Below are 27,482 nucleotides of genomic sequence, written 5' to 3' on the forward strand. Positions count from 1 at the left end.
AGTAGTAGGGTAGTCCCCTCTCAACCCTTTTTTAAGATCATGGCTGATCAGATTATAGCCTCAACTCTACCTCTCTTAACCCTCGACTCCCTTGTCGATTCATCCACACCACAGAAAATTCTGCAAATAGGTTTCGCCGCTGGATTGCACGAAATAAGTTTTGAAATTTAAAAAAGTTGTTAAAAAACGTACCGCTATAGAATTGAGCACTCACCTCTGCTCAGTCAGGAGACTGGAATTCCCCACATTAAAAATTCTCACTACTCCACTGTTGAATCCACATGCAAAAATCTGCTGTGTAGGGTGAAACGTCACAGCACACGGAGTCTCTTCAGCACTCACAAAGTCATATAACTATTAGAAAAACATGTATTCAGTTACAAGGCAACTACATTCATATGACCTGTAAATAAACATATTCATTTGAAGTTAAACAAATCCTATTCTATACAAATAAGAAACATGAAGATGCAGAGCAACACAAAATCACTAAGAGTACAATCTTTGTTTTTTTGCAAGAGGTTGAGAGTAAATTTTACTTTAGAGTGGAAGAAAGAAAGCGAGAGAGGGGGAGGGGAAAATAGAGGTATGTAAAATGTTTCGAGAAACATCTCTCAAGAGAACTAACCAGTGAGTAACAGACAACAGTAATTATACTATTTCGCAGATCATGCAGCTATGTAAGGGAATTGCAAACAATTTAGGCTAAAGGCCCATTTCATATTTTAGTATATTTGCAACCTAAAAGGCCAGTTACAAATAAAAGTAATGTTATTTTAGAAAAAGTAGGTCATTTTTCCCCAAAGGAAACACTCCAAATAAAGACGACAGCCACTCAATACTTTTACAAGATAAAATTCTTCACCTGCCAACCTGACCATACGCACCTGTTGCATAGAATCTAGGTCCCACACACGAATAGTGCAGTCTTCAGATACAGTAACAAGATGCCTCCTTATTCCATCCACTGAGATAGCCAGAATTCTGTTTGTATGTGACCTCATTAGTGTAGTATAACCTCTGCTCGGTATATCCAGGTATCCTAGGTTACCTGTCGTGGTTGCTGCTAGCACTTTCAGTCCCTTAGGGTCAATGCTTACAAAGCTGACACCACCTTCGTGTTCTACAGATAGATGAAGGAGTTTAAGTCTGTCTGACCAGCCATTTATTAATAAATTTATGCCATACTGAAATTGCCAACTTACTTTTTTTTAAACAATGCAGTAGTGCATTTTTTTAAGGGAGCGAAAGACATTTTACTGCCAATGTCAAGAACAAAATATATCAGAAGCCAATTTTCATACCTGCTTCCTTTTCAACAAGAAGGATTCCCAATTTTTTGGGTAATTTATTCGATGTGACATTAATCTAAGAAACAGTTCACACTTACCCAAGTACAGAGAACTATGGTACAAGTTGGTGGACCCAAGATTTAGAAATCGCCAAGTGTGCACAGGGGTCTCACTGAGGTTAAAATTACACAGCCTAAGTACAAAGCACGAGACTAATTTTCAAGATGGAACTAGACTATAAAACATTGGCACATAGAATTCTCTGCAACTGAGCCAGAATTTCCACCCTCAAGTGATGGATTTACTGTCCCTGTTCCATTAGAGAATTCAAACAGGCCTTGAAGTATGCAGAACTACCTTATTCAGGTGCTTGATTGTTAAGACATTCTGAACTTCCAAGACTCGCAAAAGTCACCTTGGAGCAGAAAACCCATTTACTTCTTTCTCATCAAAGAGGATAGTCATGACTTGGTCATTATGACAACTGACAATCATGAACTTCAATCCTGCCCAAGTAAAATCAGATCTTGGGAGCAGCTTCCGAATGGCATACTAAGCAATACCAAGTGAAGTTGAGAGTTCATTGCAACCATCTCACTCATCGTAACATGGGCACTCATGAAACCCAATTCAACTCTGGTTCCAAAAAAGGCAGAGTGCCAACAGCAGTTTCTGGTCTTTCTGCAAAAGAACTTATCAGCTACGAATACATGCAAATGCTCTCATTTTCAGCCTCCAGCTAATGCCTTCCAACAGAACTTGTCCCATTTCAGTTCTCGCATCAATTACGCAAACATTCCCTTCACCAAGGAGAACCTACACAGGCCAGTTTATATCGTGCAATCTAAACTTTGGAACTCTCAAAGCTCATCTTATGAATGGCTAAGCAGAAGCCTGGAAGCAAATCGCCTGATTGTTCCAAATCAGAGAGCCATGCAGAGGAAGAGATGGTGGGGAGGAAAGACTGAACTTGACAGATCAATTTATAATAACGTGTACAGAACCACAGCCAACCTACTGGATGAAGTAGCAATAGGAAGTCACCTGCTTCAAGAAAGACAGTGGAGAAATCCAAAGGCCAGAGACGCAAGTAACCATCATCGGATCCTGTGGCACAGAAAGCAGCAGAAACACTGATACTATTGATGGCAATGCCAGCACCTGGAATTTAAAAAAAATAGCACATCAATTCATGTCTCAAAGATTATCATAAAAACATAAGAGTTTCAAACTTGAAACAGATCAAGATGCTCTTGATAACGATGTACACTTCCTCCTAACTCCTTTTGCACCATTCAAACTAGTGTCTGTATGTTGCTACAATGCATAATTAAGCAGCAAAGGAAGGACATGTTCCAAGTTTCACAGTTTTTCTGTGGAAATGGAAAGTCCATTCTGTCAGGTCTAATCCACGTGAGACTTACAAAAGAGGCTGAGACTATGTGAAGCACCAACTACTCTACAGAATACAATACCATACAGAATGGGTCACAAATTATCAAACGAGAAATTCATAATTAAATGCACAGTGTATCTGAAATATGTATTTTTTTAAATATAAATTTAGAGTACCCAATTATTTTTTTTTCCAATTAAGGGGCAATTTAGCGTGGCCAATCCACCTACCCTGCACATCTTTTGGGTTGTGGGGGTGAAACCCATGCAAACACGGGGAGAATGTGCAAACTCCACACGGACAGTGACCCAGGGCCGGGATTCGAACCCGGGTCCTCAGCGCCGTAGGGAGCAATGCTAACCACTGTGCCACCGTGCTGTCCGAAATATGCATTTTTAATTACAAGAGAGGACAGTCGCAGAACAGATCTAGGACAAACAGAAAACTCATTACATCTTGGGTGTTGATATGTAACCTGTACATCCCACTTCCAAGACCATAACATTTTAACTTACTTTCTGAAGCTTTACACAGAAAGTCTGAGATTGTATTTTAAATTTTACATCATATTAGTGGCAGACAGATAATCATCTTGGGCAGATTAATGCAATCATGCCCCATCCACTTAAAGATATTAAGTGCAGCACAGCACCACCTGCTGAACGTTATGGTGCATTACAATGATTAATCCTTCAAGTCACTGTCGCGGGGGTCAAAATCCTGGAATTCTCTCCCTAACAGCACAGTAGGTGGACTACACCAAAGGGAGTGCAGTGGTTCATGGTGGCAGTTCACCACCACCTTCTCAAGGGCAACTAAGTATAGGCAACAAATGCAGGCCTAGCCAACAACACTGACATCCCCTGTAAATGTAACCAAACCCTCGCCAGTGATCAATAATCAATTCCAGCTCCACTTGACCCGGAGTCGCGACACAAATAAAATTTAATGTTTTTAAAAATCCTAAAGCCCAATAAACTGCAGTCACCAGGCTTGTAACTAACCTTTTATTCGGTATAATTAAGCTGACAGAAAAAGGAAACTGACTATCTGATATCTCTTTCCCTACCCCCCTCTCTACACACCCCAGGGGAAAGGGTGATTAAGTGGTTAAAAAAAAATAAAAATAAAGGATCTTGGATGCACTGAGGTGACTTCTAGTTAATGTTTTTCTGGAGTTCAAGCTTTTAGGCTTAAGATATTTTTCTCTGCAAGGCTTTCTAGTTTCTCTGTTGATTCAGAATAATTTCACGTTTACAGCGAAGGTGTGCCAGGTATTCACTGGTTTTAGAACAATAAAGAAGCTCTAAAATCATCATGGATTTAAAACAATAAAGTGGCATACTGCTGCCTCACAGCACCAAGGATCCGGGTTCAATTCCAGTCTCAGGTGACTGTGTGGAGTTTGCACGTTCTCCCCGTGTTTGCGTGGGTTTCCTCCGGTGCTCCGGTTTCCTCCCACAGTGCAAAGATGTGCAGGTTAGGTGGATTAGGCGTGCTAAATTGCCCTAAGTGTCAAAGGTTTCCGGGGATAGGGCGAGGATGGGGCCGAGGTGAGATGGCTCTTTCAGAAAGTGGAGGCCACGAACTACAACTCCCAGCACACCTCTGGGGGCTTGCGTATATGCATGTCAGAGCGGGCAATACATGTGTGATCCAGCGTTTTTGAGTGTGCTGGCAGTCGTAGTTCCCGGCCTCCACTTTCGACGAGGTAAGCTTGGAACTTGTAACGCAGGTCAGTTAGGTTTCTGACACACACAAACCCATCATTTCTAAGAAAATGCTGCCAATATTGGGTCATGTGACCCAGAAGCCATGCACTATAATCAAGAGTCCCAGACAGACGTCAGGGAGAGCCCCCGGATAAGAAAGAAATAGAGGAGCAAAGAAACAGGCGCCCAGCAGCAAAATGGCTGTGATCAGCAGTCTAGGGCTCAGAAGAAGCCCTGGAGAACGAAAAAAGCAGAAAGTTGGTGATTCTGTGCTGCGGGCTATTGGGGCAAAAAGGTACCCCTTTGAAGTAGTGGTGTGATGCTTGGCACAGCCAAAGAGCTGAAGTTGTGCTTGGGAGTTAGTGCTGGAATGCAGTCTCGGGAGGAGAGATTGAAATCCTGCAAAGTGGGCAGAGGCAGTCCGTGTTAGAGCGACCTTTGGAGAATTCCAAGGCAAGATCTTTGAAAGTGAAGACTGGAATCCCCTGTGAGACAGACGTGAGTTTCAATGAGATTGGTTGACTGATATCTGGGTGGATTATTGACTGTCTTGGTCGTATTGGCATTGATTCTGCAATATGATGTGTTCGATCTGTTTGTCTGTTAATTCACATGTATCTCACATGAACCCTGAATACTGAAATATAAGACAGACAGTGTAAATTGTTTTATCTTTCTGACCCTGTATAGTAAAGTTTATTTTTATTTGTTCAAAACCGGTGGAAATCTTGTGGCTTTACTCTCTTAGCAAGTGCCTTGAATCTCAACTTTGTCTACTTTAAACAAAAAGTCCCTAACTGATTGCACCAAAAATGTGGGGTTTCTGGTCTAGGATTTATTCCTACATTTCCTTTTCATGCAGTAAGATTAAATTTTAAATGGTGCTCCATATTAATTTCTTCTGCTGAAAGCCTTTGCGGTTCCTTCAATTTCACCTCCTTTCAAACAGGGAAATTTCAGTCTCTTTTAGCCCATCATCATAATTCAATCCTCTTAATAATAGGAATCACCAACTCTTCTTAATTAGAGAGAGAGAAATCAAATCTCCAGCCCATCACTCTGCCACGAACAATCAAAACACATTTTTTTCTCCAGGGATTGCACAGTGGAAGTGGCAATTTCAGTACAGCTATACTGCTACAATGGACTAATTTTCCAATAATTTCAATGCACCAATTCACATTTATTTTGTGAAGTTTCATTTTGTTGAATTTTTATGCAGAAAACTGCAGAAAAATTAAGTTTGCACAGAAATGTTGCTGCTTACCTGAATTGAACGTTATTTCCCGTTGTTGTGCATGCTTTTGCTGCGAGGGAAACAAGCGACGTGCATTCTTAATCACAACATTTTTATAATCGATTTCGATGATGTGCCCACTTTTACTGCATGCAAAGCTGCAATTATGTACAATAATAGAAATAAATGTACATTTGATGCAAATTGGTTACCATATCTAATTTCCCAATGTAATTAATGAAAAACAAAATAGGTGCATTTTTATAGAGCCTTCCATGACCGCAGTGTTTTCTAACTAATTTTGCAGTCAACATTTTGTTATGTAGGAAATGTGGCAATCAATTTGAGCAAGCACTTTCATGTCCACTTGACAAGGCAGAAGGGGCTTGGTGTAATGTCTCATCCAAAAAGACAGCCCCTTCAACAGTGCAGCGCTCACTCAATACTAAAATAGAATGTCAGCCGACATATTGTGTGCTGAAGTAGCTGCATTGGGACGCGAATACACAACCTCGAAGGGAAGAAACAGTTCACCAACTGAGCCATGGCTGACACCAAAACAAGGATTGCTGACGGCCTTAGCAGAGTCACCAAACAAGCAAATTTATCAACAGTTGAAAATACATGATTGCCAATGTATTCTGGATGAGCATGAAAATTATTGCGATTAAATTAATTTATAATTTGAAAAGATCAGTCGCAGCACAGTGGCGCACTGGTTAGCACTGCTGCCTCACGTCAACGGGCTCGATCACAACCCCGGGTCACTATCATGTGGATTTTGCACATTCTCCCTATGTCTGCGTGGGTCTCACCCCCACAACCCAAAAAGATATGCCGGGTAGGCGAATTGGCCATGCTAAATTGGAAAAAAATAATTGGGTACCCTAAATTAAAAGAAAAATTCAAAATATCAACAACCTCCAAGCTGAAATCACAGAAGTTTAAATTAAACAAGTTGTGTCTGGGACAGATTATTGTCTTCATCCTCGGGCATTAATCTGGTGGAGAAAATCAGCTATCTGTACTTGATTCCACTGAAAAATCAACAAAATAAATATCAAAACACGTTCTTTTAAAAGGCAGGGTATTGGCTCCAGCAGCTTTCCACCAAGGTGAAGATGACAGACATCTACTCCATTACTTCTGTTCCGAAACTTAAATATAACCGTGGTATATTTCTGTAAGAGTAAACATTAAGAATGTTTTTTTTTAATATTCAAATTATGGGGCAATTTTAGCGTGGCCAATCCACCTACCCTGCACATCTTTGGATTGTGGGGGTGAGACCCACGCAGACACGGGGAGAATGTGCAAATCCCACACGGACAGTGACCCGGGGCCAGGATTGAAACCAGGTCCTCGGCGCCGTGAGGCAGCAGTGCTAACCATTGCACCACAGTGCCGTCCCAAGAATCTTAATCTTGTTTCTAAATTGCTGTGACCATCAGAACATTGCTGTGTTTATTTCAGCTTCTATCCTTATTCCGTATAGAACGTTCAGTTCAGCCATTAGCCTCACACCATTCTGTTCATTTTTTAAATACTTTAATCTACAAATGCAGTTTTAAGAATGGCAAACCCTCAAATTTGTTTGAAATATTGGGTGGCACAGTGGCTAGCACTGCTGCCTCACAGCACCAGGGACATGGGTTCGATTCCAATTTCGGGTGACTGTGTGTGGAGTGTGCACTTTCTCCTCGTGTCTGTGTGGGGTTCCTCCCACAGTCCAAAGATGTGCAGGTTAGGTGTATTGGCCATGCTAAAAAAAGTATTGCCCTTTAAGATGGGGTGCAAGAAAGGACGGAGGATTGGACCTAGGTAGGGTGGTCTTTCCAAAGATCGGTGCAGACTCGATGGGCCGAATGGCCTCCTTCTACACTGTAGGGATTCTATTCTATTAACTTTTAGGGCGAGCATTGAAGTCAATAAAAATCTCAACATGATGCAGGTCATGCCTTAACAATTAACTGCTCGACGATGAACCAAAAAGTTCTTTAAAGCAGAGTCTTTGCTACATGGTTAAGTAACTGGATAGGTAATATATTCACTCTGTGTAAATAAATGTGTTTAAAGCCCTTTAAAAGGATACATAATATGTAACATCCAGCAGAAGGCAGCAGAGCAGAGCTGCTGATTGGCTGTTCCGGGGAAATTTGCATACGTGCAGTGCGGTCAGCCAAATTTGAAGGTGTACCTGCGAAAGAGACCCGAGGAGTTCGAGTGAAGGCAAGCATCCAGCAGAGGGCAGCAGAGCAGAGCTGCTGATTGGCTGTTCTGGGGAAATTTACATACGTGCAGTGCGGTCAGCCAAATTTGTAGGTGGTTTGTGGAGAGGCTGTTGTCAAGTGACAGTTAAACCTGAAACACTTCCTCAGTGTTTCCCCCCCTAGCTCCTCCTCTAACCAAAATAAACCCACGGTCGTTGGGAAGCGGGATCAGGGTCCTGTCATGAAGGTGAGTGAGTGCCTTTAAATTTGCTTACCTTTCAGCGGGAGCAGGGTTTGAGGGAATATCAGGTAAGCTCTTCCTTTCTTTTTCTTGTTTTTTTAAATCTAGAGGTGATGTCAGGGAAGGCAGTACAATGCTCCTCCAGCAGAATGTTTGAGGTGAGGGACGCCGTCAGTGTCCCTGCTGATTTCATCTGTGGGAAGTGCACCCAACTCCAGCTCCTCAAAAACCGTGTTAGGGAACTGGAGCTGGAGCTGGATGAACTTCGGATCATTTGGGAGGCAGAGGGGGTCATAGATAGAAGCTTCAGGGAGGTAGTTACGCCAAAGAATAAAGATAGATGGGTGACAGTGAGAGGGGCTGGGGGTAAGCAGTCAGTACAGGGATCCCCTGTGGTCGTTCCCCTTAGTAACAGGTATACCGCTTTGGATACTGTTGGGGGGGGGGGGGGGAGACGACTTACCAGGGGTCAGCCATGGGGTACAGGTCTCTGGCACAAAGTCTGTCCCTGTTGCTCAGAAGGGAAGGGGGGAAAGGAGTAGAACATTAGTCATTGGAGACTCCATAGTTAGGGGGATAGAAAAGAGATTCTGTGGGAATGAGAGAGACTCGCGGTTGGTGTGTTGCCTCCCAGGTGCCAGGGTCCGCGATGTCTCAGATCGTGTTTTCGGGATCCTTAAGGGGGAGGGGGAGCAGCCCCAAGTCATGGTCCACATAGGTACCAACAACATAGGTAGGAAAAGGGATAGGGATGCAAGGTAGGAATTCAGGGAGCTAGGGTGGAAACTTAGAGCTAGAACAAACAGAGTTATTATCTCTGGGTTGTTGCCCGTGCCACGTGCTAGCAAGTTGAGGAATAAGGAGAGAGAGCAGTTGAACACGTGGCTGCAGGGATGGTGCAGGAGGGAGGGTTTCAGATTCCTGGACAATTGGGGCTCATTCTGGGGTAGGTGGGACCTCTACAAACGGGATGGTCTACACCTGGACCAGAGGGGTACTAATATCCTCGGGGGGAGGTTTGCTAATGCTCTTCAGGAGGGTTTAAACTAGTTCAGCAGGGGATTGGGAACCTGAATTGTAGCTCCAGTACACAAGAAGCTGAGAGTAGTGAGGTCATGAGTAAGGTTTCAAAGTTGCAGGAGTGTACCGGCAGGAAGGAAGGGAAGGAAGGTGGTCTAAAGTGCGTCTACTTCAATGCCAGGAGCATCCGGAATAAGGTGGGTGAGCTTGTGGCATGGGTTAGTACCTGGGACTTCGATGTTGTGGCCATTTCGGAGACATGGATAGAGCAGGGCGAGGAATAGTTGTTGCAGGTGCCGGGGTTTAGATATTTCAGTAAGTTCAGGGAAGGTGGTAAGAGAGGGGGAGGGGTGGCATTGTTAGTCAAGGACAGTATTACGGTGGCTCAGAGGACATTTGATGAGGACTCGAATATTGAGGTAGTATGGGCTGAGTTAAGAAACAGGAAAGGAGAGGTCACCCTGTTAGGGCTTTTCTATAGGCCTCCGAAAAGTTCCAGAGATGTAGAGGAAAGGATTGCAAAGATGATTCTGGATAGGAGCGAAAATAACAGGGTAGTTGTTATGGGGGACTTTAACTTTCCAAATATTGACTGGGAACACTATAGTTCAAGTACTTTAGATGGATCCGTTTTTGTCCAATGTGTGCAGGAGGGTTTCCTGATGCAGTATGTAGATAGGCCAACAAAAGGCGAGGCCGTATTGGATTTGGTGCTGGGTAATGAACCAGGACAGGTGTTAGATTTGGAGGTAGGTGAGCATTTTGGTGATAGTGACCACAATTCGATTACGTTTACTTTAGCGATGGAAAGAGATAGGTATAAACCGCAGGGCAAGAGTTATTGCTGGGGGAAAGGCAATATGATGCGATGAGGCAAGACTTAGGATGCATCGCCTGGAGAGGAAAACTGCAGGGGATGGTCACAATGGAAATGTGGAGCATGTTCAAGGAACAGCTACTGCGTGTCCTTGATAAGTATATACCTGTTAGGCAGGGAGGAAGTGGTCGAGTGAGGGAACCATGGGTTACTAAAGCAGTTGAAACACTTGTCAAGAGGAAGAAGGAGGCTTATGTGAAGATGAGACGTGATGGTTCAGTTGGGTCGCTTAAGAGTTACAAGTTAGCTAGGAAGGCTCTTAAGAGAGAGCTAAGAAGAGCCAAGCGAGGACATGAGAAGTCTTTGGCAGGTAGGATCAAGGATAACCCTAAAGCTTTCTATAGGTATGTCAGGAATAAAAGAATGACTAAGGTAAGAGTAGGGCCAGTCAAGGACAGTAGTGGGAAGTTGTGCGTAGAGTCCGAGGAGATAGGAGAGGTGCTAAATGAGTATTTTTCATCAGTATTCACACAGGAAAAAGACAAAGTTGTCGAGGAGAATACTGAGATACAGGCTACTAGACTAGAAGGGCTTGAGGTTCATAAGGGGGAGGTGTTAGCGATTCTGGAAAGTGTGAAAATAGATAAGTCCCCTGGGCCGGATGGGATTTATCCTAGGATTCTCTGGGAAGCTAGGGAGGAGATTGCTGAGCCTTTGGCTTTGATCTTTAAGTCATCTTTGTCTACAGGGATAGTGCCAGAGGACTGGAGGATAGAAAATGTTGTCCCCTTGTACAAGAAGGGGAGTAGAGATAACCCCGGTAACTATAGACCAGTGAGCCTTACTTCTGTTGTGGGAAAAGCCTTGGAAAGGTTTATAAGAGATAGGATGTTTAATCATCTGGAAAGGAATAATTTGATTAGAGATAGTCAACATGGTTTTGTGAAGGGTAGGTCGTGCCTCACAAACCTCATTGAGTTCTTCGAGAAGGTGACCAAACAGGTGGATGAGGGTAAAGCAGTTGATGTGGTGTATATGGATTTCAGTAAAGCGTTTGATAAGGTTCCCCACGGTAGGCTATTGCAGAAAATACAGAGGCATGGGATTCAGGGTGATTTTGCAGTTTGGATCAGAAATTGGCTAGCTGACAGAAGACAAAGAGTGGTGGTTGATGGGAAATGCTCTGACTGGTGTCCATTTACTAGTGGTGTGCCACAAGGATCTGTTTTGGGGCCGTTGCTGTTTGTCATTTTTATAAATGACCTGGAGGAGGGCGTAGAAGGATGGGTGAGTAAATTTGCAGATGACACTAAAGTCGGTGGAGTTGTGGACAGTGCAGAAGGATGTTACAAGTTACAGAGGGACATAGATAAGCTTCAGAGCTGGGCTGACAGGTGGCAAATGGAATTTAATGCAGAAAAGTGTGAGGTGATTCATTTTGGAAGGAATAACAGGAAGGCAGAGTACTGGGCTAATGGTAAGATTCTTGGTAGTGTGGACGAGCAGAGAGATCTCGGTGTCCATGTCCATAGATCCCTGAAAGTTGCCACCCAGGTTGAGAGGGTTGTTAAGAAGGCGTACGGTGTGTTAGCTTTTATTGGGGATTGAGTTTCGGAGCCATGAGGTCATGTTGCAGTTGTACAAAACTCTGGTGCGGCCGCATTTGGAGTATTGTGTGCAGTTCTGGTCGCCACATTATAGGAAGGATGTGGAAGCATTGGAAAGGGTACAGAGGAGATTTACAAGGATGTTGCCTGGTATAGAGGGAAGATCATATAAGGAAAGGCTGAAGGACTTGAGGCTGTTTTCATTAGAGAGAAGAAGGTTAAGAGGGAACTTAATTGAGGCATACAAGATGATCAGAGGATTAGATAGGGTGGACATCGAGAGCCTTTTTCCTCGGATGGTGATGTCCAGCATGAGGGGACATAGCTTTGAATTGAGGGGAGATAGATATAGGACAGATGTCAGAGGTAGGTTCTTTACTCAGAGTAGTAAGGGCGTGGAATGACCTGCCTGCAACAGTAGTGGACTCGCCAACACTAAACGCATTCAAATGATCATTGGATAGGCATATGGACGATAAGGAAATAGTGTAGATGGGCTTTAGAGGGGTTTCACAGGTCGCCGCAACATCGAGGGCCGAAGGGCCTGTACTGCGCTGTAATGTTCTATACACTGGAAGGCTAATCAAAATAGTTCAAAGCACCGCATAGGTTAGATGACATGCAACTGATCTTATCAAACTTTGTTTTTGTTCGCTTTTGCCCTTACAGCATTCGATCAGCAGGATCTTTGTCAGCCAGCTGCCCTTCTTCAAACGCGACATCTGTAAATTCCAAACAATGATATTCACCCAGGTTTACTGGGCAAGACCGCAGTGCCCCATTCCGCACACGCCACAGGCGAATATTATCTCTTCCACACGACACCATCCTGTAAGATAAACAAACCAATCACTGTACAATCACATCGTCACACAGGTTGCCATCACACTTGGAAGAAGAAACTGAATGGGATCAAGAGCAAAGGGATGGAGCTACACAGGTGAACAATTCAATAACAGCATCAATAAAACAATTTAAAATGCTCACAAAGAACTGGGACCTGTTTCTAGGGGTATTCAATTTCAGAAGTAACAATGTTAAAATAGTCTTTTCTTTCAGAAAAAAGATAGATGTCACAAAATAATTGGGCTTGACAGTGTAGATGCTGAGTGAATGATTCCACTGGGAGCTATAAGTACAAGATAGTTACTAACAAATTGAGCAGAGAAATGTTTTTACTCAGAGTGGTTACACTGAGGAACTCATTACCGCAGGAAGTGGCTGAAATGAATAGCTTAGATGCTTTCAAAAGGAAACTGCAAGTACATTAGATGAAAGGGAATACAAAGGTTTGCTAAGATTGAAATGAGATTTGAGTAGAGTACAAACACCAGCAGAGACTAGTTAGGCTAAATGGCCTGTTTCTGTGCTGTACGTTCTTTGTGAAATCACTACTTTAACTAAATTCACAATACCCTCTCATATTTACAGGCAGTTTCCAATTTTCCAATACTGAATGGAAATGGAAATCAGGAAAACTTTGCATCATCAGTTATACCAAAGTAGGGAGGGAAAAAACTATGCTATATTAGGAGAGAAATGCATTGCCACCTTACAGGGAAAGGGTTGGAGGGAAATACATCAATTTAGAGAGAAAGGTCAAGATAAAAATATTGAGCATCTTACCTGGTATCGTCAAAGGAAGCTATTTTCATCACCTGAATGTCAACTTCAGTGTGAGCTTTTGCCAGCACCCCAACTTCACCATCCCGATTCACTTTTGCTGTGTTCCAAACCACAACCATCTGCAGAGAAAGATTACCATTTCCAATGACTTTGAGGACAAGTTCAATTGCATATTGCCTGTTTGTAATACCCTAAATGAAAACCGTCGACAATTGCCTTTATTTGCTGTTTTATTTCTGCCCTTCCCATTTACGTCTTTATCTCATCTGCTTATTTAGTATTGTCTTTGCCTGGTGGTAGCTTCTCCTCGAGGCAATTTTATACCATGGATTTGAATCACATGCTGTCACCACCATCATATTTTTGGGCCTTCGACTCCTTAGCCTAGATTATTTTGACTTTCCTATTTCAGATCATTCTTGCAGTGATGTCCTAATTCTCCAGACCATCGACTGTCCATCCATGCCTTGGAAGCGTAGGAAAGATATTGATAACATGCCCTGGAATTAGCAAACAGTATTATCGATTCCGTGCTGAGATATCATTATGATCCCAGTTGATATTATGACTGGACAGGAAGATTCCAGAATGAAATCCTGGCTCAAAAGACCATGAGCTGGATTCTTCGGGCCTGAGACCAAGTGTTGGCGCCGGGGCAGGATTTGTGGACTTTCACGACAACAAAATAGGCGACAAACTGATTCAGTGATAGTGGAGGGGCTAGCACCGGTGCCACGAGGAACACAATCGATTCCAATGAAAACCGGTGCGGGATTCACCGGGTCCAGGATTGACACTCGAGAGGCTGACAAGCTGTAGCCGCGTAGACACATTACAATCCCAACACACACTTATCCCAGCCAACAAGGTGGCACTGTTTGCATTGAATGTGTCCATCTCATTGATGGGTCAGCTGGGGCCAGAAGGCACCGGGGAGAATGCCCTGGGACCCATATGACTGGTGGCCCTAAGTTCACAGTGGGCAGTCAGCGGCGTGTCCAGCTGCATGGCCGCCATGCAGGCTGCGGGAATGGTGCTCCATTCCCGTCCACCCGGGCCCCACAGCCCACCTCCTGGCCACCCCCCGCTACTCCCCCCAGACCTGGCAGAAGCCCCCCGGCCAGCGGCACAACTGTCAGCAAACTATGGCCATGTTGGACACTTTCCGTACCCCTCTCTCTCCCTCATCAGCCACGACACTGGTTTCACGATTTTTAAAAGCACAAGTGAACCGTGCCATCGGCCCATTGGTGAATAGGCCCGCTAATGATATGCAAAGCGCTTACTGTATGGGCGTTCTGTAACGCACTGAAGCCGAGGTGACAGAGAATTGCGATTTGGCTTGAAATCGGCAACCGTCGCGATTTTGGTGTCGGAACCGATTCTCCGCCCAATCATGTTTTGCAATTCTAAGGTCGGCTGACAGAGAAACTCTCCCCATAACATTTACTTTAATTTTAATAAAACATAGGAACAGAGTCACAGGACTGCTAATTAGTTTTAACAAGAAAAAATTTAGGAAAGATTGGATAATACAATGTTCCTTCTCTTCCCTTAGCTTAACAAATACACACAGATTTAAAGATTAACATGGATTACAAAGTAAACCTTAAAATACAATAGTCTAATTAACAGCAAGTCCCTTTTAAGCACACAAGATGACTGTGATCAAACACACACTCAGTTCTGAACCCAAGTTAGTGTCTGTGGTTTTCTCCTCAAAATCCTTCCCGATAATTGTCACATGGGTGTCTAAATTCAACTCCCAAAAATACACTTTAAATTTTTCTTTCTTAATAATGCTTTCCCTTGGCAGTTTGTATTCCGAAATCCAGCCAGGTTTTCAAATGGCTTTCAAAAAAAAACTTGCGTTCCACCTTTCACAATGAATCGAGTCAAGGATTTCACACCAACCCCTTTAGGATTTCTTTGTCTTGACTGCTATGCAAACTGTTCACAATTGCTTTAAACTTTTCAATTCCCAGACGGTATTAAAATGACATCAAACATTCATCTACCTCAGAGGTCTGCTGTCCCACTTTAAATCTAGTTAAATCAGAACACTTTGTTAACTCTTCCTTGAATTCTTCTGCACAATACCTCGGTCTCTGTTCCCTTAACTCATGTCATCTCTCATGCAAACTCTCTGTCCCAATTCCCTGGTTATCTGGATTGCAACTGTACTTTAGGAAGCTTGCCTCTTCACAGCCCCCATCCTGTCCAAGTCTTTCTTCTGGCAGAGTTGAGAGATGTTCACTCAATGAGATCCTGTCTCCACTCCTCTCGATTACCTTAACTAAAACTTATAACGAAGAACAAAAGAAGGTGGCCTGTTGCTAAGCAACGCCCCTGCTATTACTATTTATTCTTCAGGCCGCAGCCTTCTCCAAGCACAAAAGAAACACAGTTGGAACTTAAACCAATACCCACATATACAAACACTTTTTCCAGCAAGAATCTTACTGTAGGTTTCACCTTTCCAGGCACAAAGATAAAATACACCTAAAACCCTACATTATTTCTAATGTTTATCAATACAAATCCCTTAAATTCCCCTTGTTTTCCGAACACGACCATGATAAAATTTCAATACAATCCTCAAAAATGGTACTTACATTAGAATCTGGGGTGGAATTTCCCCAAATCTCCCACTATAAACTCAGTGGAGAAGAGAAACATTCTGAAAGGCTAAGACAGTTACTTCCAAGTTTCCACCAACATTATAATGGGCGATTCCCCCCTCCCACTTCATCATCTGTCAGAATGAATGTGGTTCAGTCCTGGATGTGATTAATAATAATAATCTTTACTGTCACAAGTAGGCTTACATTGGAATGAAGTTACTGTGAAAAGCCCCTAGTCGCCACATTCCGCCGCCTGCTCGGGTACACAGAGGGAGAATTCAGGATGTCCAAATGACCTAACAGCACATCTTTCGGGACTAGTGGGAGGAAACCGGATCACCCGGAGGAAACCCACGCAGACAAAGGGAGAATGTGCAGACTCCGCACAGGCAGTGACCCAAGCCAGGAACTAAACCTCGGACCCTGGCACTTTGAAGCCACAGTGCTAACCACTGTGCTACAATGTTGCCCACAATAACCGGAGAATCCAAGCCATGTCATCACTTGAGAATCTGTTGGTGTCTCAGCAGGTTGCATGACTGAGTGAATCCCTTCCCATACTCAAGAGCAGATGAACGATCTCTCCCCGGTGTGAATTCGCTGGTGCCTCATCAGGTCTGATGATGTTCGAAATCTCTTTGTGCAGTGAGAACAGCTGGAAGTGTTCCACAATGCAATCGACCAATCGGAGTTTGGTTTCTCTAATGTAGAGGAGAATGCATCTTGAACAGCGAATATAGTATAATAAACTGAAAGAAGTTGAAGCAAATTGCTTTTTCATTAGAAAGGAGTGTTCCCAGTTCTGATGAAAGGTCATTGACCTGAAACACTAATGGTTCTTTTCCCATAGGTGTTGCCTAACCCGAATATTTCCAGCGTTTTCTGTCTTTATTTCAGACTTCTAGCATCTGCAGTATTTTGTCCCTGTCCAAGAATAGTAGATAAATATCTGAGAAAGATTACTGGGTTTGACAGCCAGATGATTCAGTGTTACGTCAGCTGTGCTTCAACAATTTTAACATTTCAACGGAGGTAACATCAATTTGGTTTAACAAGATGTATTCCACAAAAGTTAAAACAGAGCAATTCTGGAAAAAAAAACTTTTTCATACGAGTGGTTCGGCTCTGGAATACACTGCCTGGAAGCGTGGTGAAGGCAGGTTCAATTGAGGCATTGAAGAGGACACTACGTGATTACTTGAATAGAAACAATGTACAAAGCTCCGGGGGGGGGGGGGGGGGGGGGAGAGGCAGGGGTGTGGCACTAAGACATGGGGCGCGATTCTCCGAAACGGAGACAAAGTCCCGACGGCGGAGTGAAAACCGGAGTGTTTCACTCCGCTGTCGGAGCCCGCCCCCAGGGGGCTAGCAGCGGCGTTGCGCATTTTATGCGCGCTGGGCCTTGGCGCCACATAAAAAGCGGCGCCACATAAATGACGCAGCCGGCGTCGCATAAATGAAGTCACCCGCGCATGCGCAAGTTGGCCGGCGCCAACCCGCACATGCGCGGTTGCTGTCCTCCCCGAGGCCGCCCCGCAAGAAGATGGCGGATAGATCTTGCGGGGCAGCAGAGGAAAGGAGGTCCTCCTTTAGAGAGGTCGGCCCGCCGATCGGTGGGCCCCGATCGCGGGCCAGACCCCCATCGGAATCCCCCTTCCCCCCGCACAGGTCGCCCCCCCACCCCCAGCGTTCCTGCACAGTTCCCGCCGGCAGCGACCAGGTGTGGACGGCGCCAGCGGGAACCTGTTGGGTCGGAGCGGCCGCTCGGCCCATCCGGGCCGGAGAATGGCGGGGGTACCGGAGAATCGCCGTTGTGTGTCTCGGGCAATTCTCCGGCTGGCGCGGCGCTGAACTCGACGGGACCATTCTCGCCGGTTTGGAGAATGGCGGGACGGCGTCGCGCGATAAAATAGCGCGGCCGGCGATTCTCCCAACCGGCGCGGCCTCGGGAATCGCGCCCATGATGCTTGCTTGGAGAGCCGGTGCAGACACAATGGACTAAAAGGCTCCTCCTGCACCGTTAACAATTCTGTGATTCTGTGAAATAAAATCTTTTAAAAATATTTAAAGTTATTTACTGTCATTTCAAAAGGTCGAAATTATTATCTTGACAGAATCTGGATTAACCCGAAACGCCAATCATTAAACAAAACATTTGCAATGCATTATAATGTGAGAAATGTTCCAATATTGCTCTACAGACTCTGGACTGATGGAGTACAAGTGTCCTATTGAGCTTTTCAGGTGCACCAAATTCTCTGTGTATTAATGTTTGCTTTCATTCTACAAATATTATAAAATTACAAATGTAAATTACAAATCATCATACTGAACTGAACCAATCAGAATACAATGAATAATTTTGTAAAAGGATAGTTTAGAACAGGGACATTAATTCTGTCTCTCTCCACAGATGCTGCCAGACCTGCTGAGTTTATCCAGTATTTTCTGCTTTTATTTTATTTTTTTGGGGGCAGCACGGTAGCATGGTGGTTAGCATAAATGCTTCACAGCTCCAGGGTCCCAGGTTCGATTCCCGGCTGGGTCACTGTCTGTGCGGAGTCTACACGTCCTCCCCGTGTGTGCGTGGGTTTCCTCCGGGTGCTCCGGTTTCCTCCCACAGTCCAAAGATGTGCGGGTTAGGTGGATTGGCCATGATAAATTGCCCGTAGTGTACTAAAAAGTAAGGTTAAGGGGGGTGTTGTTAGGTTGCGGGTATAGGGTGGATACGTGGGTTTGAGTAGGGTGATCATTGCTCGGCACAACATCGAGGGCCGAAGGGCCTGTTCTGTGCTGTACTGTTCTATGTTCTATTTCACATTTCCAGCATCCACAGTATTTCGCTTTTATGTGAATAATTTTGTTTATCGTTGGACAGGCTTGACTGAGTGTGTCAATATAAGCACTGGAAAATCCTTACTGTTTTACCACGACTGTCCTTCCCCACACCACAGAGAACTCTCCCATTGAACGAAAAACTGAAGGAAAAGAAAACACTCTTGTAAACTTTCCTGTTATTTGAGCAAATCTTAAACAGCAAAGAGCCTCTGCAGTTAATTGTATCAACATATCAATAGTTACGGTGAACCATTACTCAAGCAATACTCAGAATCAATGAACATTCTAACTTCCCATCAGCGATTCAAATATTTGAATATAAAGCTGCTACAAGAGACACCAAAGCCAGGTATCTGTATTGTTTATTTGTGGAGCAATTTAATTGATGATTTCCTTTTGGAGCACTTAGCTCTGCAACTATATTGTAGTGTTCAGGGTTCTACGGCCAAAATTTTAAGAGTCAATAGTTACGAGTGGCATACAGAGCAACATTTTGGAATAAAAACATCAAGATACTGTAGAAAAGTTACGTTCTACACATTGGTCATGGAATTAGAGTAAATATGGGGAGATCACATTTATAAGGAAATCAAAATTTGAATAAGGAAAATATCAAACAGGGACATGGTTTGGAGTAGGGAGCGCCACTCTGCAGATGACAGGCAACACTACAGGTCTGGTTATGGCAACTGATCATCATGGGTGCCAAAATTATGCTGGAAATATGACATTTGAAGTTACTGTTGAATTTAAGTTGTCCCTCATTTTATATGTAGTCACTTTAAAGTTGTTGGTTGGAGGCATAATAAGAAATGTTTCGTCCAGAATGCTTCCCAGCGTAACATCATAAATAGAAAAAGTGGAATGTTAACAATTTAAAATATACCAAAGGATAACCACAAGTGTACCACAGGGATCAATGCTGGGTCCTCTGCTATTTGTGATTTTTATCAATGACTCGGAAGAAGGGGCTGAAGGGTGGGTCAATAAATTTGCTGATGACACCAAGATTGGTGGAGTAGTGGATGAGGTGGAGGGCTGTTGTAGGCTGCAAAGAGACATTGATAGGATGCAGAGCTGGGCCGAAAAATGGCACATGGAGTTTAACCCTGATAAGTACGAGGTGATTCATTTTGGTAGAAAAAATTTGAATGCGGATTACAGAGTCAACGGCAGGGTTCTGAATGTGGAGGAACAGAGATATCTTGGGGTTCATGTCCACAAATCTCTGAAGGTTGCCACTTAAGTAGATAGAGATGTGAAGAAGGCTTATAGTGTGTTAGCGTTTATTAACAGGGGGCTTGAGTTTAAGAGCCGCGAGGTTATGCTGCAACTATATATGACCCTGGTGAGACCACATTTGGAGTATTGTATGCAGTTCTGGTCACCTCATTATAGGAAGGATGTGGAAGCATTGGAAAGGGTGCAAAGGAGATTTACCAGGATGCTGCCTGGTTTGCAGGATAGGTCTTATGAGGAAAGGTTGAGGGAGCATGGGCTTTTCTCTTTGGAGCGGAGGAGGATGATAGGCGACTTAATAGAGGTTTATAAGATCATGAGGGGGATAGATAGAGACGTTTAGAGACTATTTCCTCGGGTAGATCTAACTGTTACAAGGGGGCATAACTATAAGATTCAGGGTGGGAGATAAAGGAGGGATGTCCGAGGTAGGTTCTTTACTCAGAGCGTGGTTAGGGTGTGGAATGGACTGCCTGCTGTGATAGTGGAGTCGGACACTTTAGGAACTTTCAAGCGGTTATTGGATACGCTTATGGAGCACACCAGAATGACAGGGAGTGGGATAGCTTGATCTTGGTTTCAGACAATACTCGGCACAACATCGTGGGCCGAAGGGCATGTTCTGTGTTGTACTGTTCTATGTACAAATAATTTATTTCATATAATTTAGAATTATATTTAATTCAGTGTATTAAGCATCACTTTATTAAATATATTGGCTATGACAATTGAAACTGTGTAAATAAGTGGGGTAACTCAATCCATTTAACATAACAAATGTTCTAACTAAATCTTTAATAATTAATCACAGAAAGCACTTCAATTTAGTACACGTAATAGATACTGTGTTTCGGTTTCTGACTACAAGCAATTTGAGAAATAATATGAAAAACCCTTTGATCACTTTGTTCAATTCACTTATAACCAACAAAGCAAGGAGGAAAACACAACAGCAACGATGTAGCTCAGCCTTACCTGAGAGATGATACTGAATGCACGTGGGTCTTGAACATTGCCAGGCAATTCCCTTTGTTGAAGTTCCAGACTCTGATCAGACTCACGCTCCCAGTCTGTGCTGATGCGAGTAGTGTTGAGTTACCATTAAAGGTCAAAGAAGAAACCTGCCAGAAATCAGACAAAAGAGAAACTGATGGCTTTGACAGGAAAGCTGACATTATATATGGTACTATGATTGGACACCAGAGTATGTGCTATCTATGGTTTAATTGGACCAGTAAGTCCAAAGATGTGCGGGTTAGGTGGATTGGCCATGCTAAATTGCCCGTAGTGTAAGGTTAATGGGGGGATTGTTGGGTTACGGGTATACAGGTTACGTGGGTTTAAGTAGGGTGATCATTGCTCGGCACAACATCGAGGGCCGAAGGGCCTGTTCTGTGCTGTACTGTTCTATGTTCTATAAAGGGGAGATGGAAGTGGATAGGAAGAGTAGCAATTTAAAATCAAGGCCAACTATTCTAACACACCAGTCAGTGATCAATTAAGAATGACAGATATTTGGAAGCAGGTCATAAGGCCCCTGGACAAAGGACATATCCAAGTAATCTACAAGTCTTTCTGAAAACAGGAATGTAGAAATTAGAAAACAAAAGCATCGACTCTACCTTGTCCGTATGTCCAATGAAAAATCTCTGCTGTCCTGTGTCAATTTCCATCGCCACAACTACGGCATGACACGGGTAGGCCACAACTGATCCAGATTTTGTCCATGCTGCCTAATAGATTAATCCAAACATTATAAAATATATTTTACAATTATTATCAAAAGGTTTACCAACGTACATGCATGCCATTTATGGCCAGAGATTTTCTTTTTCAACTGTGGCTAGGAAATCTAGCCACGGTTACATGAAGGCAAAATGTATTTCAAATAGCCCAAAAAATTAAAATTAGGCCTTTCGCAAACGAAAGAGAGGGGAAAAGAGTCCTGTGCGACTGGAAATTTCTGTTGGGGTGAGGGCTCCCCTGGCAGACAGGGGTTGGGAATACCATAGAGGACTGGCTGGGTCTGTAGAATAGTTACCCAGATGGTAGAAGCACTCATAATTCTAACTTGACTCAGCTGGAACCATCCAAAGTTTGCGATTTGAATTGCATTTCCTGGTGGCTCAAGGTGCAGTGTGATTGCCTCGGTGAAGTCTGCAATTGCCGTGAAAACCTTGCCTACAAAGTTCCAAGAAGGGTTCCCCAGAGCATCCTTGGGGTAGCCTCCCAATTCAAAGCTGGGGAGCTCGGAAGGTACAGTCCAGTACATCAAGAGTCGCAGGTTCAAGCACCTCAGTCACAGATTTAGAGAAAATAAATTAGTTACAAGATAACTTAAAATTGGGAAACTGCTGCATTATGGAAGGTTTTTCCAAGTGATTAAAACATGATTGTCATGTTTGCAGCTCTCCAACTAGCAAAATCTGCACAGATGTGCTTTTTGCTAGATCCATGAGTAAGATCAAACTTACTAATGTTATGGCAAAAGAGTAATAATGCTATTTCAATGACAATTGTGGCAAATCCTAGTAAAGAGTCATTGTTTATTTGGAGATGTGTTTAATGTTGGTAAAATAGTACAAGTGATTCCATTGCAGAAAGGTAATCTCTCACGTACATTCTGCTCATGTACGTCCTGCATACATTTTTGGAGCCTAAAATGCACCTGTTGAGGCAATCACAAAAGGCAACGGAAATGCATCGCTCTTTCGTTTTCTTTTTAATCGCAGATGACTTGCAGCTGCTGGCCCACTGTCAAAAAGGACAGCTAACAACCTCGCCACAACATTTGACTCTGCTTGTGTGGATATAAACGGGTCCAAGACAAAAAGAATGCAAAGGAGAAAAAGCAAACATCAAAACAAATAACTATTTTCACCATGTCACACTGGGTTCAAAGGGGACTTACACATTTCACAGTGCAACCTCCATATCCAATAATCTTCCTTAGTTTTAGTATCGGGTCTGGCTGCAGCCCCTGTAAAGAAAATGATTGAACAGAATGGAAAAATGTACAAAAGAGTTCAAACCAATAATATGTAGCAGAAACTTAAATAGGAAATCCTGTAACTTGCCTCTCCCAAGGTGCTCAAAACATAAATAATTTGAAACAGGACAATTAAATGAAAAGCAGTGGGATCTTGTGGAAGGTCACTAAAGGTAAAATATTGATTCATGCGTGATCCCACATGTAACAGGAGTGGGCATAACATGCAAGAGACTCCAAAATGGATTTAAATGCTCTGGAAGTGAGGCGAACAGTGGTGTGTTTGAGGATGTGGAGGGTTGCCACTGGAAAATAGTTGTGCTATGATATGGCTTAGATATTAAAAATCTATTGTTTAGTGTCACAAATGGATGATGGCTCATTTTAAATAGCTCTAATTTAACTCCAATTGAGTTCTAAATTGCTCATTCTGAACAAGTAGTGTTCCGAAGAATATTTCTTAACACAACTTAAATAGGAAAAAAGTCCAAAGATGTGCGGGTAAGTGTCCTAAAAATGTAAGGTAAGGGGGGGTTGTTAGGTTACGGGTATAGGGTGGATACGTGGGTTTGAGTAGGGTGATTATTGCTCGGCACAACATCGAGGGCCGAAGGGCCTGTTCTGTGCTGTTCTATGTTCTACAACGCAGTTTGCTATTCTCAGTCCCTGTAAAAGTTTGCGAAATTAAAATATTTCAGCCACAAGATCTGTCATGTTGGCTGAAGAAAATCTTCAGATCAAGTGTCCTACCTGAGGGTCTAGTAACCTACCTGAGGGTCTTTGAACTTCTGGCAAAGAAGTCTGGTAGGAGTAGGAACCTTTGTGCATATAGCCTGAAAAACAAAGACATTATGGCCTTATATATTATGCGACACAAAACTGGGAAGGGAAACATTTATGTTTACATTTACATTGTGTACCTTGTGTTGCCCTATTATTTATTTTCTTTTTATTTTACTTTCATGTACTAAATGATCTGTTTGAGCTGCTCACAGAAAAATACTTTTCACTGTACCTCAGTACACGTGATAATAAACAAATCCAATCCAATGCTCTGAATAAGGAGGCAGTGATGCTTTAGTACATGATGCACTGATGCACTTTGTGTACAAAAATGCTGTGGTACAGAAAAAAAAATAGAATTTCATTGTGATTCTCCACACAGAGGTTCAAATCTCATTCAAAGAAGTAGTTTCTCCATTTCGAAAGAGAAACGCTATTTGTAGCAAATCTGCTGATGGCCCCTCCGCAGCAGCAAATTATACTGCTCAGGAAAAAACTGTAAAACTCCAGCAAATTACCCATGGATGCAGCGCTTGACAAATTCCTGATCACAGCTGTGCTTGCTGTAGGATAGCACTGTGTAGAATCCAAGGTTTTCCCATTAAAAACGGATAAATAGGGCTGGAACGTAGGGTGGCAGCGGCACATACCTCAACCCCACAAACACAATTCCATGCAGTCACTGTCAAAGCATCAGTGACAAAGGAGACGCCACAATTCTTCTCTTCATCCCAGGCGTTTGGCCAAGAATGTGGATAGCAGAGAGAAACTGGGTCCCATTTCTGTCCAGCTTGTCTTGGTCTTTGGTCTCTGGCTCGCCGCTAATTACAGTCACCAGGTTTGTCAATTTAAACACAATTAATTTTTATTAGTAACAATAACTATAATTAAATATGCAACATATACAACTGGTTAACTAATATCTAATTCCTATCTCCCCTCCCTTTAACTTACCCCACTCTCTACACACACATCAATCAGACAAAAACAGAGGGGAAAGAGGGGTGTAAAATAATGATGAAAGCAAAAGGATAAGAATCTTCGTCTCAGGTGGACACCATCCAGTACACCTTTTGTCAATCTAGGCATACAGTTGGGAGTTTTTTGCTTTCAGTCTGTAATCATTTTTACTGCAGATTCATCCGGGTCTCAAAAACCTCTCTGCAGGATCTGGAAACAGCAGGTAGGCGGTATTTCTGGCATGCGAGAGAATCAGCTTCCCTTTGCAATGTCCCGGATCCGACTCTCCTTTCCTTGGTTCTCTGAAAACCATCCTACTCGGTAGGACTCAATCACCACCTGTCGCTGGGCAGAATACAGCCTTTTACCAATTCATTGGCCACCATCCAACCAACAGAACCAAATCCCTACGTTCTCTCGGGTGCCAAAAAGTCTGATTTTTTTTCTGTTCAGAAGCTAAACCTCCATAGCAGTGTTCCATTTTACAACTTTTGAGTTCCTCACTTCCTTTGCTTGACTTAAAGATATATGTCTAAATATCCATGTAAAACGATGACCGCAAAGTAAAAGAAATGGGGGAATTAACAGGAAGGGCCCTTACATTGTGATGAAAATACAAGCAGTTTTTACGTTTTTAAAGGCTCACCTCCTCTGTATCACTGCTGCACCTTTGGACTGCAACTTTACCACTTTCGCCTGCAAAAACATGAATTCCACCATCATCTACTGGAGCCACTTCTATACAGTCATCACTTTCAGTTGTGGCTTCATCCCCACGTCCTCTGCTATCTTTGTCTCGATGGGGCGATACAGTTGTATCCAAGTGTATTTCTGGGATGCTCGTAATGACCCGAGAAGATCTCCGTCTACAAGGTGCCTGAAACAGAAAGGAACACTTGAAGAATAAAGTAGCAAAAGTGCAGAATTGGTTAGATTATTTGAGGAGTTCTCAACTTCAATTTTAACGGTTTTGCTTTGTTTTTGGGCATAATTATTTCAGAAGATTTGTGAATAGTGTGCTCTCACGGAATCTGCAATTTAACAAATGTCCAATTCAGGTGATAGACTGAAACTACTGCAAACACAACTTAAATTAAGGAAAATAACAGAAGGCAGCCAGTCAATAAGGTTCCACATAAAGACTATTAAATTGCAATTAGTTACGTCCGTAAACTAGGCCTTAATTTCTAACACATCATGTTTTGTTGTGGTTTTTAGAATTAGTAGGCTAGAGAAACCTTTTCTGTTGGTGGAAGAATCTAAAACAAGGGGGCATAATCTTAAATTCAGAGCCAGGTCATTCAAGAGAAAGTGTTGTCAAAGTAGTGGAACTATCCCGACAAAAAGCTGTACATTCTAGTGGATTAATAAATTTAATTCTGAGATTAGTAGACTTTGGCTAGTAAACTATATTCAGAGATTATAGAAGCCAACTGGGGAGGTTGTGGCATAGTGTTATTGTCACTGGACTAATAATCCAGTGACTCAGAGTAATGGATTCAAATCCCGCCACTGGGGCAGCACGGTACAGTGGTTAGCACAGTTGCTTCACAGCTCCAGGGTCAGGTTCAATTCCTGGCTTGGGTCACCGTCTGTCCAGAGTCTGCACGATCTCCCCATGTCTGCGTGGGTTTCCTCCGGGTGCTCCGGACTCCTCCCACAGTCCAAAGATGTGCAGGTTAGGTGGATTGGCTATGCTAAATTGCCCTTGGTGTCCAAAAAGGTTAGCTGGGGTTACGGGATAGGGTGGCGGTGTAGGGTAGGGTGGAGGTGTGGGCTTAGGTGGGGTGCTCTTTCCAAGGGCCAGAGGAGACTCGATGGGCCGAATGGCCTCCTTCTGCATTGTAGATTCTATGATTTACTGCAAGTGGTGAAATCTGGAATTCTGCCATCCTCACCTGATCTAGCCTACCTGCGACTCCAGGTCCACAGCAATGTGGTTGACTCTTAACTGCACTTCAAGGGCAGATGCGGCTGGGCAATAAATGCCGGCCCAGAGAGTCCCATGTCCCAGGAACAAAATAAATGGTCAGATGGAGTTAGGACACCGGTCAGCCAAGATTTCACTGAATGGCCAAACAGGTTTATGGGGCTGAATGGCCTACTCTTGCTCCGACATTCCTAAATCTTAACTATTTCATACTAACTAGATCCCTCCCCAAAACCAGGTATGAAACATCAGGAACAACTTTGAGACTGAATTAATTTTTGCTATTATTTAACAAAACTAATCATTTTTATTAGTGTCACAAGTAGGCTTACATTAACACTACAATGAAGTTACTGTGAAAAGCCCCAAGTCGCCACACTCCGGCGCCTGTTCGTGTACACTGAGGGAGAATTGGGAATTTCCAAATTACCTAACAGCACATCTTTCGGGTCTTGAGAGAGGAAACCGGAGCACTCGGAGAAAACACACACAGACACAGAGAGAACGTGCAGACTCCTCACAAACAATGACCCAAGCGGGGAATCGAACCCGTGTCACTGGTGCTGTGTTACCGTGCCGCCCTTCAAGCATAACAGTCAATGTTTATATAAGATTTTCCCTGCTCAATGCTAATTTCCCTGTTTAAATCAAAATTAATTAATTGCCACATTAAAATAGTATTATGTCCCTATTTCCAGTGGTTTTGTTTTAAAGGGCGTAATTTGTAATGTATGGGTTCCTTTCAATGGTGGTCCGGACTGGGGAGAAAAAACGGATGGTCATCGACTACAGCCAGACCATCAACCGGTTTACGCAACTGGATGCGTATCCTCTCCCCCGTATTTTCACCATGGTAAACGAGATTGCGAAATACAAAGTCTTCTCCACTGTGGACCTCAAGTCCGCCTATCACCAGCTCCCCATCCGTGCGAGTGACCGCAAGTACACCGCGTTCGAGGCT

At 43.3% G+C, this 27,482-nt stretch overlaps 1 protein-coding gene across 1 annotated transcript in view; it reads right to left on the reverse strand.

The window, feature by feature from the left end:
- The window catches only part of wdr90 (WD repeat domain 90), a 100,888-nt gene that overhangs the window by 40,316 nt on the left and 33,090 nt on the right, over nt 1-27,482 (reverse strand). The window contains exons 10-21 of the mRNA XM_038820874.1: nt 25,238-25,468; nt 23,619-23,681; nt 22,771-22,839; nt 21,482-21,592; nt 20,835-20,980; nt 18,703-18,760; nt 13,159-13,277; nt 12,200-12,361; nt 5,668-5,795; nt 2,337-2,453; nt 888-1,123; nt 215-354 (exon numbers count right to left, since the gene is read on the reverse strand). Of these exons, the coding sequence (XP_038676802.1) occupies nt 215-354; nt 888-1,123; nt 2,337-2,453; nt 5,668-5,795; nt 12,200-12,361; nt 13,159-13,277; nt 18,703-18,760; nt 20,835-20,980; nt 21,482-21,592; nt 22,771-22,839; nt 23,619-23,681; nt 25,238-25,468 (1,580 nt within the window). The remainder of the gene's footprint in view (nt 1-214; nt 355-887; nt 1,124-2,336; nt 2,454-5,667; nt 5,796-12,199; nt 12,362-13,158; nt 13,278-18,702; nt 18,761-20,834; nt 20,981-21,481; nt 21,593-22,770; nt 22,840-23,618; nt 23,682-25,237; nt 25,469-27,482) is intronic.

Source organism: Scyliorhinus canicula, chromosome 15 (genome assembly GCF_902713615.1).
Source record: "Scyliorhinus canicula chromosome 15, sScyCan1.1, whole genome shotgun sequence".
NCBI lineage: Eukaryota > Metazoa > Chordata > Chondrichthyes > Carcharhiniformes > Scyliorhinidae > Scyliorhinus > Scyliorhinus canicula.